Here is a 13719-nt window from a genome sequence, read left to right on the forward strand (position 1 = left end):
TAACGTTTTAGGTTATATTTTATTCAAATAAACTCAATAATAAAAGACAAAAATCTGACAAAGTAAACATACATAAAACGTTATTGTTAGTAACATTTTACTCTGAGGCACATTTTGCAGCTAAAACGTGACTCACAATAACCTTTTTTTGGAAGGACTGAAAATTAAAATCCGATCTTATACATGCCTCATCACCATTTTCATCATAAATAACTAGATTTTTACTAAAAAGTGTTAAAATATAAAAAGTAACTCCGCAGCGGATTTCAAACTTATGGGACCCTATATATTCCACCTCTCGGGCCTCGAAGAAAACCCCCTACCCTTCGGACTCCCCTAATAAACTTTTCTAATGGAAGACAATATCACCATATACGTATGTAAAAAAATGCATACACTAAAAAAAATATTGTTTTACAGCGAATAAGTATTGATCGATACTCATAAATACATATAATTCTAAAACTATTTATCATCACCTCTGCCACCATTTTGTCTTTTATTTCCTTCTCGCTCTATATCATTCTACAATCATTTACACTACAAAAAGAGAAAATACTAAGCGAGTTATAAAATACTATTCTCATTTAAATATAAAGTCACACAATCGAAAAGGGAGAAAATGTATATTCTACAATTTATTTGATATAATTTAAATTTTATAATTTTTCACAAAATACACAATATCTTCAAAATTTTATAAAATTTACATATATAAAATCAATATATATCACAATAAATAACAATTTAGATACTTAACAATCAAAGGTAGGATATAAAGTACAATAATTCATATAATAAAATGTAAGATTATTTTATCTTATGTTTGATTAAAATATTAATTTAAATTATTTATTTTATTATTTATATCTTAATGACGAATTAATTTATTTTAAAATTATTTATTTCGAAATTACTTACTCCGAACCAAACGACAGAGAGCTCATTTCTCCGCCAATACAAACTCAACAATCCCAAACTCTTATATAAAGTCTACCATTTGAGCGCAATCTGTCTTTCAAATGTCACAATTCTGCAATAAATTTTGAATTTCTGTTATTTCACAATACAATTTTTCGCTCCTAATTCATCTTCAACAGTGGCGACTGATTCTCAAGATATCATCAGCATGGTGAGAATCTGCCGAGCCCACACCTTATTCTATAGTATTCCTTTCTACAGAAACCAAATCGAAGTAACAGTTACAAAGAAAGGTTCAGAAGTGGATCGATGGATTCAGCAAACAGTTCACATTCACCGTCGAAGACTCCACGAACTCCTCGTCGGTCTCGACATCGAGTGGCGGGCGATTCGAGACCCCGCCGAAGAAAACCCCCGTGTTGCGCTCCTCCAGCTCTGCGTCGGCCACCGGTGCCTCATATTCCAACTAATTCACGCAGATTACATCCCGGATTCTCTCATCTCTTTCCTGGGAGACACCAATTTCAGTTTTCTGGGTGTGAATGTTAACGGCGATTGTGAGAAATTGCACGAGGATTACGCGTTGTTAGTGGCGAACCCACTCGATTTGAACAAGATGGCGATGGATGTTTATAAAATTAAAGAGTATGGGAGAATTGGGTTGAAGAGAATGGCGCATGAAATTCTTGGGAAAGTGATGCAAAAGCCGTTGGGTGTTACGATGAGTGATTGGGATGCAGAGGAATTGGAGTATGAACAAGTTGAATATGCTTGTATTGATGCTTTTATGTCTTTTAAGCTTGGGCTGAAGCTGTTCTACAAAATGCAGTGATTTTTTTGTATTTTGTACTATTACGAACCTGTATCATAATCTTGAATAGTATACGGATTTTCTTGATACTGGTATGGAATTTGTGTTAGATTATTTCATCGTCATTTTTCACATTTCGATTCACTTTTTACTATCGAGTAGGTGGATATGTGTAGATACTGGTATGAAATTTGTATAGATTGTTTCATCTTCTTTTTCATTTCGATTCACTTTCTATTATCGAGTAGACGGATTTATGTGGAGGGATTTAGAGAATATAATTCACGTGAATTCATGTTTTTTGTTAACGAAGCGTTTATTTATCAATTTTGGTTTTATAATGAAAAAAAAATAAGTGTTTGTGTATCTTTAGTAAGTTATAATTCTTTCAAGTCTTACCATTGTTAAAGATTTGGGTTACTTGAGAACTGATTTACTTCTTTTTAGAATAGTAACATCTTCTTTGGTAATAGCGATGATGTACACTTTGGGTTTTTATTTTTTTTTAAAAAGATTGTATTTTTTTCATTTTGAAAAGGATGACCCAATTTGATTTGGAGCCGAGTTTAAAAAAAAAAGACTTTTTAATCTTGTAGTTTTAAATTAAAGTCATGTCAAATATATCAAAATGTATTTTAATCCTGTTATTTTAAACATGTTATGTAGAAAAATAAAGTTGAATTGTTGCCTAAAAATAAAAATGATCATTCTAAATAGGATCATTTTTTTTCCAGAGGGAGTATAAAAGAAGGGGAAAAAATTCAATCTATAATATAATACTAAACAAAACCACGGCAAAATAAGTAACTAGTACCATTTTTTTACACTCAAAATTAAAAATTTAACCTAACTCGATAGTATATTTTGATAGTCATAATTAGTTTTATTTTTTATGATTTCCCTAAAATTTGATTAAATGCGGATATTATTAGTTATAAGTTTAATTAGATAAATTTTGAACGGCCTTTCTAATAATCGATTGTTATAAGAAAAAAAAAAGTAATTTTTAGTAGGTTTTAAGAACATCTCAACAAAAATTAAATTACTTGACATTATCACATATCTCAAGAATTTTAAATATATAATGAATGATGAAAAATATTTTGATATCCAACTATTTTTATCTTTTACATAATTTATCATAATATATGTTTGATGATATAATTCTCTTGTTAAAATTGAGTGATGTTTTTATATAGCAATTAAACATATTTTTTTTCTATTTTTTGTACATGAAAAACATAAAACTGATAATTTATAATTAGAATAACTCCTTGTTAAATACAAATTATATAAAAGTTTTATAATCAATATTAATTATAAATAAATTAATATAATTATTGTTGTTGTTACTTTGTTACTCCGTCTAATTTTGTTAGTCCGGAGCCCGGAGGAAGGTCGTCTTTTACAAATTTAGAGACTAAATATAAAACCCAAAACTGAAATGTCGATTTAGACTATGTGGTGAAAAACATTTAAGTGGGAGGAAAATCACGAGGTCTCATTTCAAATTCAAGCCGAACCAGTGTGGCTTGTAGAATAGAAATAAGTGGACAGCTGATATAATAAAACATGATACAGGATTCCTCAAAACATGCCTGTTTGAGCTATGAAAACTATCACGCACCTCGACTTCCTCAAAAAAACTGTGTAAAATTTATTCTATCACTGATATATTAAGGTTTGAATTTACAAAAAATAAACAAACTCACTACATGAACAAGTAATATATTTTCAAAGGAAAAAAAATCCATCACACAACGGGAGCTAGCAAACAGGAGAGAACAGACTGTTGCAAATTAAGAGATGATACCGCAAAATGCAGGAATCCTGATAGTAAAAGCATCTCCAACTTGGTGTTTAAGCTATAAAGTTGAAGAAGTCGTAGATTTTCTCATGTTTTCATCTTGTGAGGCTGTAGGTGGTAATGTGGAAGATGAGATCGCAGCGTGGTAAGAAGAAGATGCTAGCTGTGTAAATGCTGGAACAGCACCACCTGTAAGGTTTCAACCATGGAAAAGAATGTCGAACAGAACCAAATTAAGGGAATACATTCAAGATTTACTCGTTTCAGAAGCACTTGGAAGAAGTAAAGTTCAAACCTGCTATCCCTGCACATGCAGATGAGAAAACAATCACAGGAGGAGCCTGCATAAACCCAACACCAAAAATTACAAAATCAGCATTTAAACCGTCTATAAAAAAAGCTACAGATAAAAAATAAAACCGTTCAAGGAAAAAGAGCACTAAAAACAACCAGAGAGGAGTACAACAACAACATATCCACGATAATCCCACAAGTTATAATACTTGTCATGTATGTATATATGCTTTACTATTGCCTAAATTTTTTATGACCAGAAGGTAGTGCTAACAATATAAAGAATATGCAAGATGGAAGCCTAGTGCATTTGAATTTTGTAGTTCCAATGAATGCCAGCATCTATAAGCTTAATTGAGAATTCATTACAAACTTCTTCTAAGCCTCCTTGTACAGTATACCCTTTGTATCTCGCAATATAAGGAAATAATAATAAAAAAAAAGAAGAAGAAAAACTTACACCAACAAGGAAATGCAACCACATAGGTCCTTTAACCCACCTTCTAACAATCGGCATCACTGCAAGTAGGAATCAGAGGAATAAGATAAGAAACAAGACATGTTGATTAACAATAATATGATTGTCATTCAGACAACAATTTCACATCAACGCGGATACCAGGTCAATTAAAAAAAAACATTTATGCACAGTATTTGTACAAAAATGAATAATCTCAGATTTGACATGTCGATTAAAAAAACAAATTCCACCATATAAAATCGGTAAAAGATAGTATTTAGGCTCCAGTAGAGATATGAACTCAAGTAAAAAGGCTCAATGACTCCAGAGATGCTTCAATGACAGGCATACATTATCCTCAGATTACTATAGAAACCAGAAATGCATCCTCTGTAAAGTAAGAAGAATGATTTACAAAGAGACAGCATACTACCAAAGATATTTTCTCATCTTTTACACGTTATTAGTGCATGTGGTGTTGTTCGTAATCCTTTAACAAGTATACTGTAAACACTAAACAGTACGTAACTACTAATAAGAAGATTATCAACAGTAAAAGAAATTTAACAGCAAACGTTCAACTAAATTGTTAAGACTTCGACGGTTCCTTTCCTTTTCGTCTGTGATAGGCAAGATTTATGAGATAATTGATTTTATAAGAACTGATTAAATCATGATAAACGGTCAATGATTAGAAAGTTGCCACAGCCTAGAAGGGAGTTATATGAAGCTAAAAAATGTGAGCGTCTTTAAATACTCTTCTTAAAGAACCAGCAGGAGAATGTCGAGTTCCCATCAATTTGCAGTTTCTCAATAAGGAAAAATTGATCTTTATTAGCCTAAAATCACATAAGATGTCCAACCAGATGCTGAATTAAAGTCCAAACATTTGGAAATGGAGCTTAGGAGATGCCAAAGGCAATTTCTATGTGGTAGTGGGGTGTGGCGGGAAGGGTATTTTTGAGCCGAAATATAGTTTAAGGGTATATTTAAGCTATTTCGGAGAGTTTAAGGATATTTTGACCCTTTTCCATTAAAAGAACAAGACATTCCATGTTCCTCCCAAACTAAGAATAAGAATAAGACATTTGCAACTTAGATTGAACGTTTAAGTGACCCAGGAATCTCTGAACATTGTAAAGAAAACAAATATAGAAGCAAATAAGGACATTCCAGATATACAAAAACAAATTTTCAGAACCAAAATTATATCTTTGGCATCTTCCATTAGATAATATATAATATAGCTAAACCAAACAGCACGTTGTAATTATATTATTGTGGAGCCCTAAGAGAGAAATGTTTTAGGAGATAGAACCATTGAGTGAATAATGTAGAATATCTTCCCATTTTATTTTCATAGAGTTATTTTCATCATGTTACAGCATGGTTGGGTTGCTATATGAAGAAGATTATACAACAAGTCAACAACTACATATTCATACAACCCAATTGAAGTCGGCTATATGAATCACCAATATACGTTTTGCTACATATAAAGCAGATTATAATCAATACACAATATTTCACCTCCGAAAGGGGGTATAAATACATAGAGCATGCTAGAAGCAAGATACGAATACAAAAAGAAACCAAGGAAGATGGACAAAATACTGCTACATACCATGGTTGAAGCCATAGAATGCACTTGTAGTACCACCAACTGCAGAACCAATCTGAAATATCAGGGAAGTAGTTAAGTAAGGGAGTGGGGGTAGGGGAAGATGAATTAGGACAAGCAGATTTAGTAACAAAATCAGAATGTAATAAAATACAAACCGCTAAGGCAAAAATTTAAAACAGTCCTAATTTATGCTATAGATTTTCTACTGGCGATTTCATCACACACTTTTAAATGGTGGGATTCAGATAACATTTAACACCTCTGAATTGTTGGTATTTTTATTTCATGTAACTGTCATATGTTTCAACATTCAAGAATTAAATTTATTTAACAATTCAACTTCAAATACCAATGTTCCCACCATAACCAATTTTTCAAGTATGAATTCATCAAATTTTCTTTAACTTCTAATGCTTTACACTATGCATATGCGATTTAATTTGTCTAATCCAGTGGTCTACTCAAATTGTGCACCATAAAATAAAGATAGAACCGGATTTTATCATTCAAGAATTGGAAAAACAAAGTAGTGTCAATGTAAATCACTGATATCGAACCATAGAAAAGCTATCCCGGATTAGAGGCGGAACTGTCCACTCGCTTGTCTCCTGCAAAGGAATGAGAGAATCACTCATACAAATAACATTGTATTAACACTCAGAAATACGATGAAAAAAAACACAATTTTTTTTTAAAGTACAAGAATTAGTTGTTTACCATCTCCTTAGAAAGAGGACCGGCGCAATGTGGACATCTCACATTACTAAAACTATTTTTGTTCATTTTGTTATAAGATTCTTTGTCTCTTCTAGAAGTTGGTTCATTTGTCATCACCAATTCCACAGAATCTCTGCACACAGGTTCGATCAGCATGAAGGAAGCACAAATATCATATTAAAAGATAGCAAGTAAAGAAATAGTGCACAGGTTCCATTAGAATGAAGGTAACACAAATACTTCAGCAGAATTAAAATTAGAGTGGCATCTGATCTTTCTTCTTCAGTGTGAGGCATAAACAGGAAAGAGCTAGCAATAAGAGCAAAGTCTTGGGGCTAGAGAATACGTTGAGCCAGCTTTGCCAGATCGGACCGCGTTCATCTTAGTCCTTTAGAATAACAATGTGATACTTAATGTTGGTGCTACACCAGTTGAGTAAATTTGTTACTACTTGTACTCTAGACTTCAAAATAAAATTAACGAATTAGACCTTGAACTATATGCAAACGGGTTTGGCATTACACTACAATGTAGCTATATATTCCCAACCCTCTTGATCTGTCAGGTATCAGGACGGGAGGTATGGTGCAGCATCATTCAAAAATGAGCATGCAAGGGACTTACATCAGCATCCTTATGGATCCAGCATATCCAACTTTTAATCCCCATTAGTTATAGAGTGTTAGCAATTCAAAAATCCAACCTTTTCAATCCCATTAGTTAGTGTTTCTTTTAATAGTGTGTTAGCAACTAAATATCTAACTAGTTATAACTATTCCTTTGGCAAATAGATAACTTGTTGATTCTGATGCCTCAACGATGTGTCATAACGCATGCAATCCAAAGCATGGACAATTGGGGAAAAAAGAAAGTTGGGATCCTTTGCCTAATCTACTCGACAAAGTATTTTATCATAACTATAAAAATGGGAGGAAAGTACTCTAGGTTGTGACAAAGAAATATCCAGCATAGCCAACTTTTAATCCCCATTAGTTATAGGGTCGTTTGGTTGGGAACAAGATATCCCAGGATTAGTTATTCTGGGGTTAGCTATCATGGAGCAACTTATTCCACCATGTATATGGGATAACTTATCTCATCACTATGATATGAATGGTGGGATAAGTTATCCCAAACATGACAACCAAACAAGATACAAAAATTTAATCCTATAAAAGAATCAAGGATTACCTCAACTAACAACAACGTATCAAGTGTAATTCCACAATTGAGGTTTGAAGTATTATCAACTTTCTCAGTCTAATTAGTTTAGCTTTAACTTAATTTCAACACTATATTCACCAACTAAACCGCATTATATAATTTTAACTTATTTGAAGAACTTAACAGCTTTATAAGTCTAATTAGTTTAGTTTTAACTTAATTCCAACACTATATTCACCAACTAAATCACATTACATAATTTAACTTATTAAATAACATAACAACTTTCTAAGTCTAATTATTTTAGTTTTATCTTAATTCCAACATTATATTCACCAATTTAACTTATTATACAATTTAACAACTTTCTAAGTCTAATAGTTTATCTTTACCTTAAATCCAACACTATATTCATCAACTAAACCACATTATATAATTTTAATTTATTTGAAGAACTTAACAACTTTATAAGTCTAATCAATTTAGATTCAAACACTATATTCACCAACTAAACCACATTATATAATTTTAACTTATTTGAAAAACTTAACAACTTAACAAATCTAATTAGTTTAGTTTTAACTTAATTCCAACATAATATTCACCAACTAAATCACATTATATAATTTACTTATTAAACAACCTAACAAATGTTTAAGTCCAATTAGTTTAGGTCTAAGTCTAATTAGTTTAGTTTGGTTTTAACTTAATTCACTAACATCAAGAGCTCAACTCAAGTATGGATACCCAGAATCTTAATTATTTCAAGAGTAGAGAACAATATTCAAGTCTATCAAAGAATGAAAGGGGCATGCTCATATAATAGATGAGAGAGCACAACACTAAAGGAAGGGAATAAATTAAGAGGACAATTATAATATATTTTCCTTTAGATAAAACATTACCAAATCAATGAAATATTTTACCATAATAATTCACAATTTTATCAAAAATAAAGCAAGTAAAAATCTACTTAAATTTATTTAAAACAGGCAAATAAACAATTAAGGATAGTCAATTAATGCAATATAAAAGCAGGTAAGGAAAGAAATATTTACGCAAAAGTTAAGGATCAATTACATATCTTCACATACTTATTTCTGGGACATCTACCTAACTTAACTTATTGAAACGAAAGTTAACAGATTCTAATAGCAAAGCAAATAATCAGCAACTATTAATTCAATTATAAAAATAGTAAGGTGGTTTGGATTAATCGATAGAAATAACCAATGCAATTTTTGGCAAATTACTCAATTAATGCCAAATTTCATCGAATCACTGCAAAAGTCCGCCTAAAACATGTACAAGAAGAGACAATCTGAGCGAGCATTGCACTTTAAGGATAAATATGTTAATCAAGAATTTTAAAAGAAAAAACTAACCGGGCAATGCACCAAAATATACAAGTGGTTTGTTGAATTTCGAAGCTCGCCTAAGGAGGAAATGCAGCGGCGTCTGGCGGCGGCTGCTTTGCTCGCTACGCGGAGTCGCTGTAGCGGAGTTTTCGCCAGTCGGAGGTTCGCTGGGCGTTGTAGTTGTTGGCGCTGCTACTGCCGTCCTTGACGGAGCTGCTGCTGTCCGCGGTTGCTGCTGCTGCTCGGAGGAAGAGAGGAGAAGAGGGAGGCGGAGAGAGTAACAGGAGGAGTCGCCGGCTGCTGCTCTCGCCGGCAAAAAATGGAGAGGACGCAGGGAAAGGGGATGGGGAGAAAAATATGGGGCAGCGGATCTGTTTTTTTACAGAGGGATGGAGAGGAAGAAAGAATTAGTTTTAGGAATTTTGGTCTTTCTAGGTTAATAAAGAGAAAGGTAAGATTTGATCTCAACCGTTGATTTAAATAGAGATGAAAGGATAGAATTTGATATTGAGTTTTAATAAAAGAATGAATGGTTGAGATTGAAATATGAAATTATAAAATTCAGATTGGGTTGAGAAATATGAAATGGCTAAAATTGTAATAAGATTGACTTAGAATTAAAAGACAATAGTGGTTATAATTGAAATACAATTGGAATTGGATAGGTTAGAATAAAATGAGCTACATATTAAATGACTTTGAGGAAAATTTAGAAATTGCTATTTAATTAAAATATTTTTATATAATTGAAAATCACTTAAATTTTAAAACATTTGAATGAAGCAATTATTTCGAAATCTAGTAATAATTTTAAAATCAATAGAAGTTTAATTTAATAAATTTAATTTATCAATCAAGTTAATTTTATATATTTAAATTATATACTTCCTAATTATATAAATTTAATTTTATCGATTCATTTATCAATATCAAATCTAATATATAAATCTTCTTAAGTTAATCATTGATATTTCTTTAATTGATAAGTATTTCATATACAATTAATTAATGTATTTCATACTCAATATGAAACATCCTTCACATGTCATCATAATTAGGAAGTGATCACTACATTTGACATACATTCTAGATCGAAAGTACATATATAATAATACTATCTCGCGTTTCATACTTTAATAGATTATATGTTAGCTCTTCACACCTACATCATAACATGAGATATTAAGTCCATGATTAGACGACGGCCTGATAGATTTGTACATTAATGTAGAAATATAAGTATAATTATATCCTAATTCATATCAACGTAGTTTCATACTCTAAACATGGATTTTAAATATTTTTTTATTTATTCCACAAAGTCTAACTTTTTATTTATAAAAGTATACAAATTTGTTACGCTTTTTGAACAATATTGTAAGTTTCAAATGAAATTTTAGTATTATGCTAAATAGCAAAAATTATAATTAATAGAAATATTTTAACAAACAAACCTCTGGATGTCGCTTTTATTAAAAGTAATTATTTTAAAAAAAATTACCGGCTTCATGAGGTCGGTACACATTAAATTTTAAGAATAAATAAAAACTAATCATATTAATTAAACTAATATTGACATCGAGGTGTGTGTATATATATTGTAACGACCCGCTAGGTCGTTTTGAAAACTAGGACTAGTTTGACTCCATTAAAAAATTTAAAGGGGTATTTTTAAACTATTAGATAACTATGAGTACCCAATTGATGAAACTTTTATTAAATAAGTAATATAGATAATAGGTTAGTGGGGTTTCACGGTTAATAAACTCTTGTTTAGAAAAAAAAATGGATGCGAAACCTTACCACAGGCGACCAGCGAGAGGGAGAAAAATCATAGCCATTGTTCAGGTAAAGGTATGAGATATTCGTTCTTTTCAATTCTATATATAGTAATATATTGTCGGAGTGCTTGGGATTATGTTATTATTTTATGCTATATTGATAATGGGTGATAAGAAATAATGGGTAATTTGGTGATGATTACTAAATTATATTACATTGTTAGCAATTGGGTTAGTATTCAAAAAAAAAAAAAATATATATATATATATATATATATAAAAATCGATCGAAGTCGAATAGTTGAATGGCTGCAGGTTAATGTTTTCTGTGATTTTGTCGAAAGAATTTATTATAATATATTGTTAGTTTCAGAATGGTAGAAATAAGATTGAGCCAATCATTGTCAATGATTGCCAATGATTGGAATTTGATAAATATTCTAGAAAATTGGCACTTGTTTACAAATGGGTTTCTGCAAAAAAAATAATAATAATAATAATGTATACAATGATAATAGATTTTTTAATTGGTAATTAATTATTAGGTGTTATTTTATATGATCTAACATTGAATTTTAGTCCATTTGAAGAGGTTAGAGTTAAGTTCTTGGCTTGAAATTTAGCAAGTATGAAAAATTTGGCATGCCAATATATATCAAGATTTGGAGTTTGTTGAAAAGAATGAGTGAGTGTTAGCGTCTATGATAGACATATAATAATTTGAATGTCTACAAAAATTGCTTACTTACGAATATTGCAAAATTGGTAGATTGGGAATGTTTCGAAACCTTGCGAAAAGGAAAGGAAAAATCTTAAAAGATTCGTGGCACAAGCTCGGCATCTAAGGTATGTTAAGACTTTTTGGACTTGTTGAAGGACGTTTTCCTAATTAAATATTAAAAAATGAAAATAGACAAGGGGTAAGGGGGAAAGATGGTGGTCTCGTATCAATGGTGTGATGGGCATTGGTACGAGTACCGGTGTTATAAAAAGGAAAAGTACTATTATAGAATGTGGACTGAAATTTGAGAATGCCAAAGCATATGGGCATTAGCTGATATATTATTGTCTTGAATTCCTTGTGTGATTGTGTTTTATTTATTTCACCCGTATAGTTGAGATAATTGAGGTAGTTATGTATTATATTCATATTGATTGATTGAGATGCATCACCATTCCCTCTATTGAAACAATATTGTGCACATGCATAGAAATGAGACTGAGTATAAGTTGGGCACGTGGAGATCGTCCGTGCTGGGGATGGTGAGATGTTAAGATTGTAATTTGGGCACGTGGAGACCGTCCGTGCGAAAATTGTTTGATATTATGATAGTGCGTTGAGATTGTCCGCACAGACACGTGGAGATCGTCCGTGTCGGTATATGGACCTCGCCAGTCCCCCATGGGTCATGAACTCTCGATGTATTTCCGAGGAGTATCATGTATATACGGTTGAGTGAGTACTGGGTATTCTGAGACATATCATTACATGACATCATATTGCATTGCATTTCATCCCATCATTCATTCTTGATGACTATATGTTTCGTTTGGTGTTTGGAAAATATTAAATGTTGATTTCCTTTATTGATGAAACTTAAATAGTAAGTGTAATATATATATATACTTGTACAATCTAAGAATTTATTTTCTTATATAACTCCCGTCACTACTTCTTCGTTGTCGGTCAATGAGACATATTGGGTACACGTGATTTCGTACTCATACTACACTTGCTGCACTTTTTGTGGTGCAGATTGAGTGATTGACTTTCAATTTGGGAACGTTCTTCGAGATTGGATATGAGTTTGAATTATCTTGGAGTTGTGGTGTGCTGTTTGGGATATTCTGCGGCCCACACCTTCAGTCTACCTCTATTTATTAGGTTATTTTGTTATGCTGATAGGATAATTCTTAAGTTTAGATTTTTATATTAGTTTGGAATTGTATCATATTGTAGAAACTCTTGTACTTATGACACTAAATCTTGGGGTAGTTTTATTTATATTCCGCATTTATTTGAATACTTAGTATGTTAGATATTAGTTTGATACTTATCTTTCTCACGTTTAAGTTGAATTGGTGATACTTGTTGGGTTGGCTTACCTATCGGTTGGGAACATAGGTGCCATCACGACTCGTGATTTTTGGGTCGTGATATATATATATATATATCAATAGAAGTTTAAGTTAATAAATTTAATTTATCAATCAATAAAAGTTATCAATATCAAATATAATATATAAATCTCCTAAAATTGATCATCGATATTTCTTTAATTGATAATATATTTCATATATAATTAATTAATGTACTTTATACTCAGATAAGTATCATTTACATACCATCATAATTAGGAAGTGATCACTACACTTGACATACATTCAAGATCGAAAGTATATAATAATTCTATCTCGCATTTCATACTCGAATAAATTATATGTTAGCTCTTCACCTCTACGTCATAACATGAGATATTAAGTTCATTATTAGACGACAGACTGATAGATTAGTACATTACTCTAGAAATATAAGTATAATTATATCCTAATTCATATTAACGTAGTTTCATGCTCTAAATATGAATTATAGATATTTTTTTATTTATTCCACGAAGTCTAACTTTTTATTTATAAAAGTATACAAAATTGTTACACTTTTTGAACAATTTATTGTAAGTTTCAAATGAAATTTTAGTATTATGCTAAAATATATTTTTTTAAAAACGATCTCCTGATATCGCTTTTATTAAAAATAATTAGATATAATTTTAAAAAAATA

The 13719-nt window shown here is 31.1% G+C and overlaps 2 protein-coding genes across 2 annotated transcripts; one reads left to right on the forward strand and one right to left on the reverse strand.

Moving 5' to 3' along the window:
- Positions 1-1129: 1129 nt before the first annotated feature.
- Positions 1130-1753, forward strand: LOC101250618 (3'-5' exonuclease-like). Its single transcript, XM_004246105.1, has one exon. It carries the CDS (start codon positions 1130-1132, stop codon positions 1751-1753), a length of 624 nt encoding a protein of 207 aa, XP_004246153.1.
- Positions 1754-3365: 1612 nt separating this feature from the next.
- On the reverse strand, positions 3366-9571 carry LOC101256111 (uncharacterized). The gene is made up of 7 exons (XM_004245720.5): positions 9184-9571; positions 6635-6767; positions 6475-6525; positions 5918-5969; positions 4294-4352; positions 3835-3880; positions 3366-3728 (listed from the first exon to the last, which is right to left on the reverse strand). The coding sequence occupies exons 2-7, from the start codon at positions 6746-6748 to the stop codon at positions 3598-3600; spliced, it is 453 nt and encodes a 150-aa protein (XP_004245768.1). The 5' UTR covers positions 6749-6767; positions 9184-9571; the 3' UTR covers positions 3366-3597.
- Positions 9572-13719: the final 4148 nt, after the last annotated feature.

The sequence above is a fragment of the Solanum lycopersicum genome, chromosome 8 (assembly GCF_036512215.1).
Source record: "Solanum lycopersicum chromosome 8, SLM_r2.1".
Taxonomy (NCBI): domain Eukaryota; kingdom Viridiplantae; phylum Streptophyta; class Magnoliopsida; order Solanales; family Solanaceae; genus Solanum; species Solanum lycopersicum.

What these genes read in the sequence shown, in the direction of transcription:
- LOC101250618 (XM_004246105.1), top strand. Translation starts at nt 1,130, where the DNA reads ATGGTGAGAATCTGCCGAGCCCACACCTTATTCTATAGTATTCCTTTC.
- LOC101256111 (XM_004245720.5), bottom strand. Translation starts at nt 6,748, where the DNA reads ATGACAAATGAACCAACTTCTAGAAGAGACAAAGAATCTTATAACAAA. An exon ending in GGTTGCATTTCCTTGTTGGT is followed by an intron (nt 3,881 to 4,293) that starts GTAAGTTTTTCT and finishes GGGTTTATGCAG; the next exon opens with GCTCCTCCTGTGATTGTTTT. An exon ending in TGCATGTGCAGGGATAGCAG is followed by an intron (nt 3,729 to 3,834) that starts GTTTGAACTTTA and finishes GAAACCTTACAG; the next exon opens with GTGGTGCTGTTCCAGCATTT.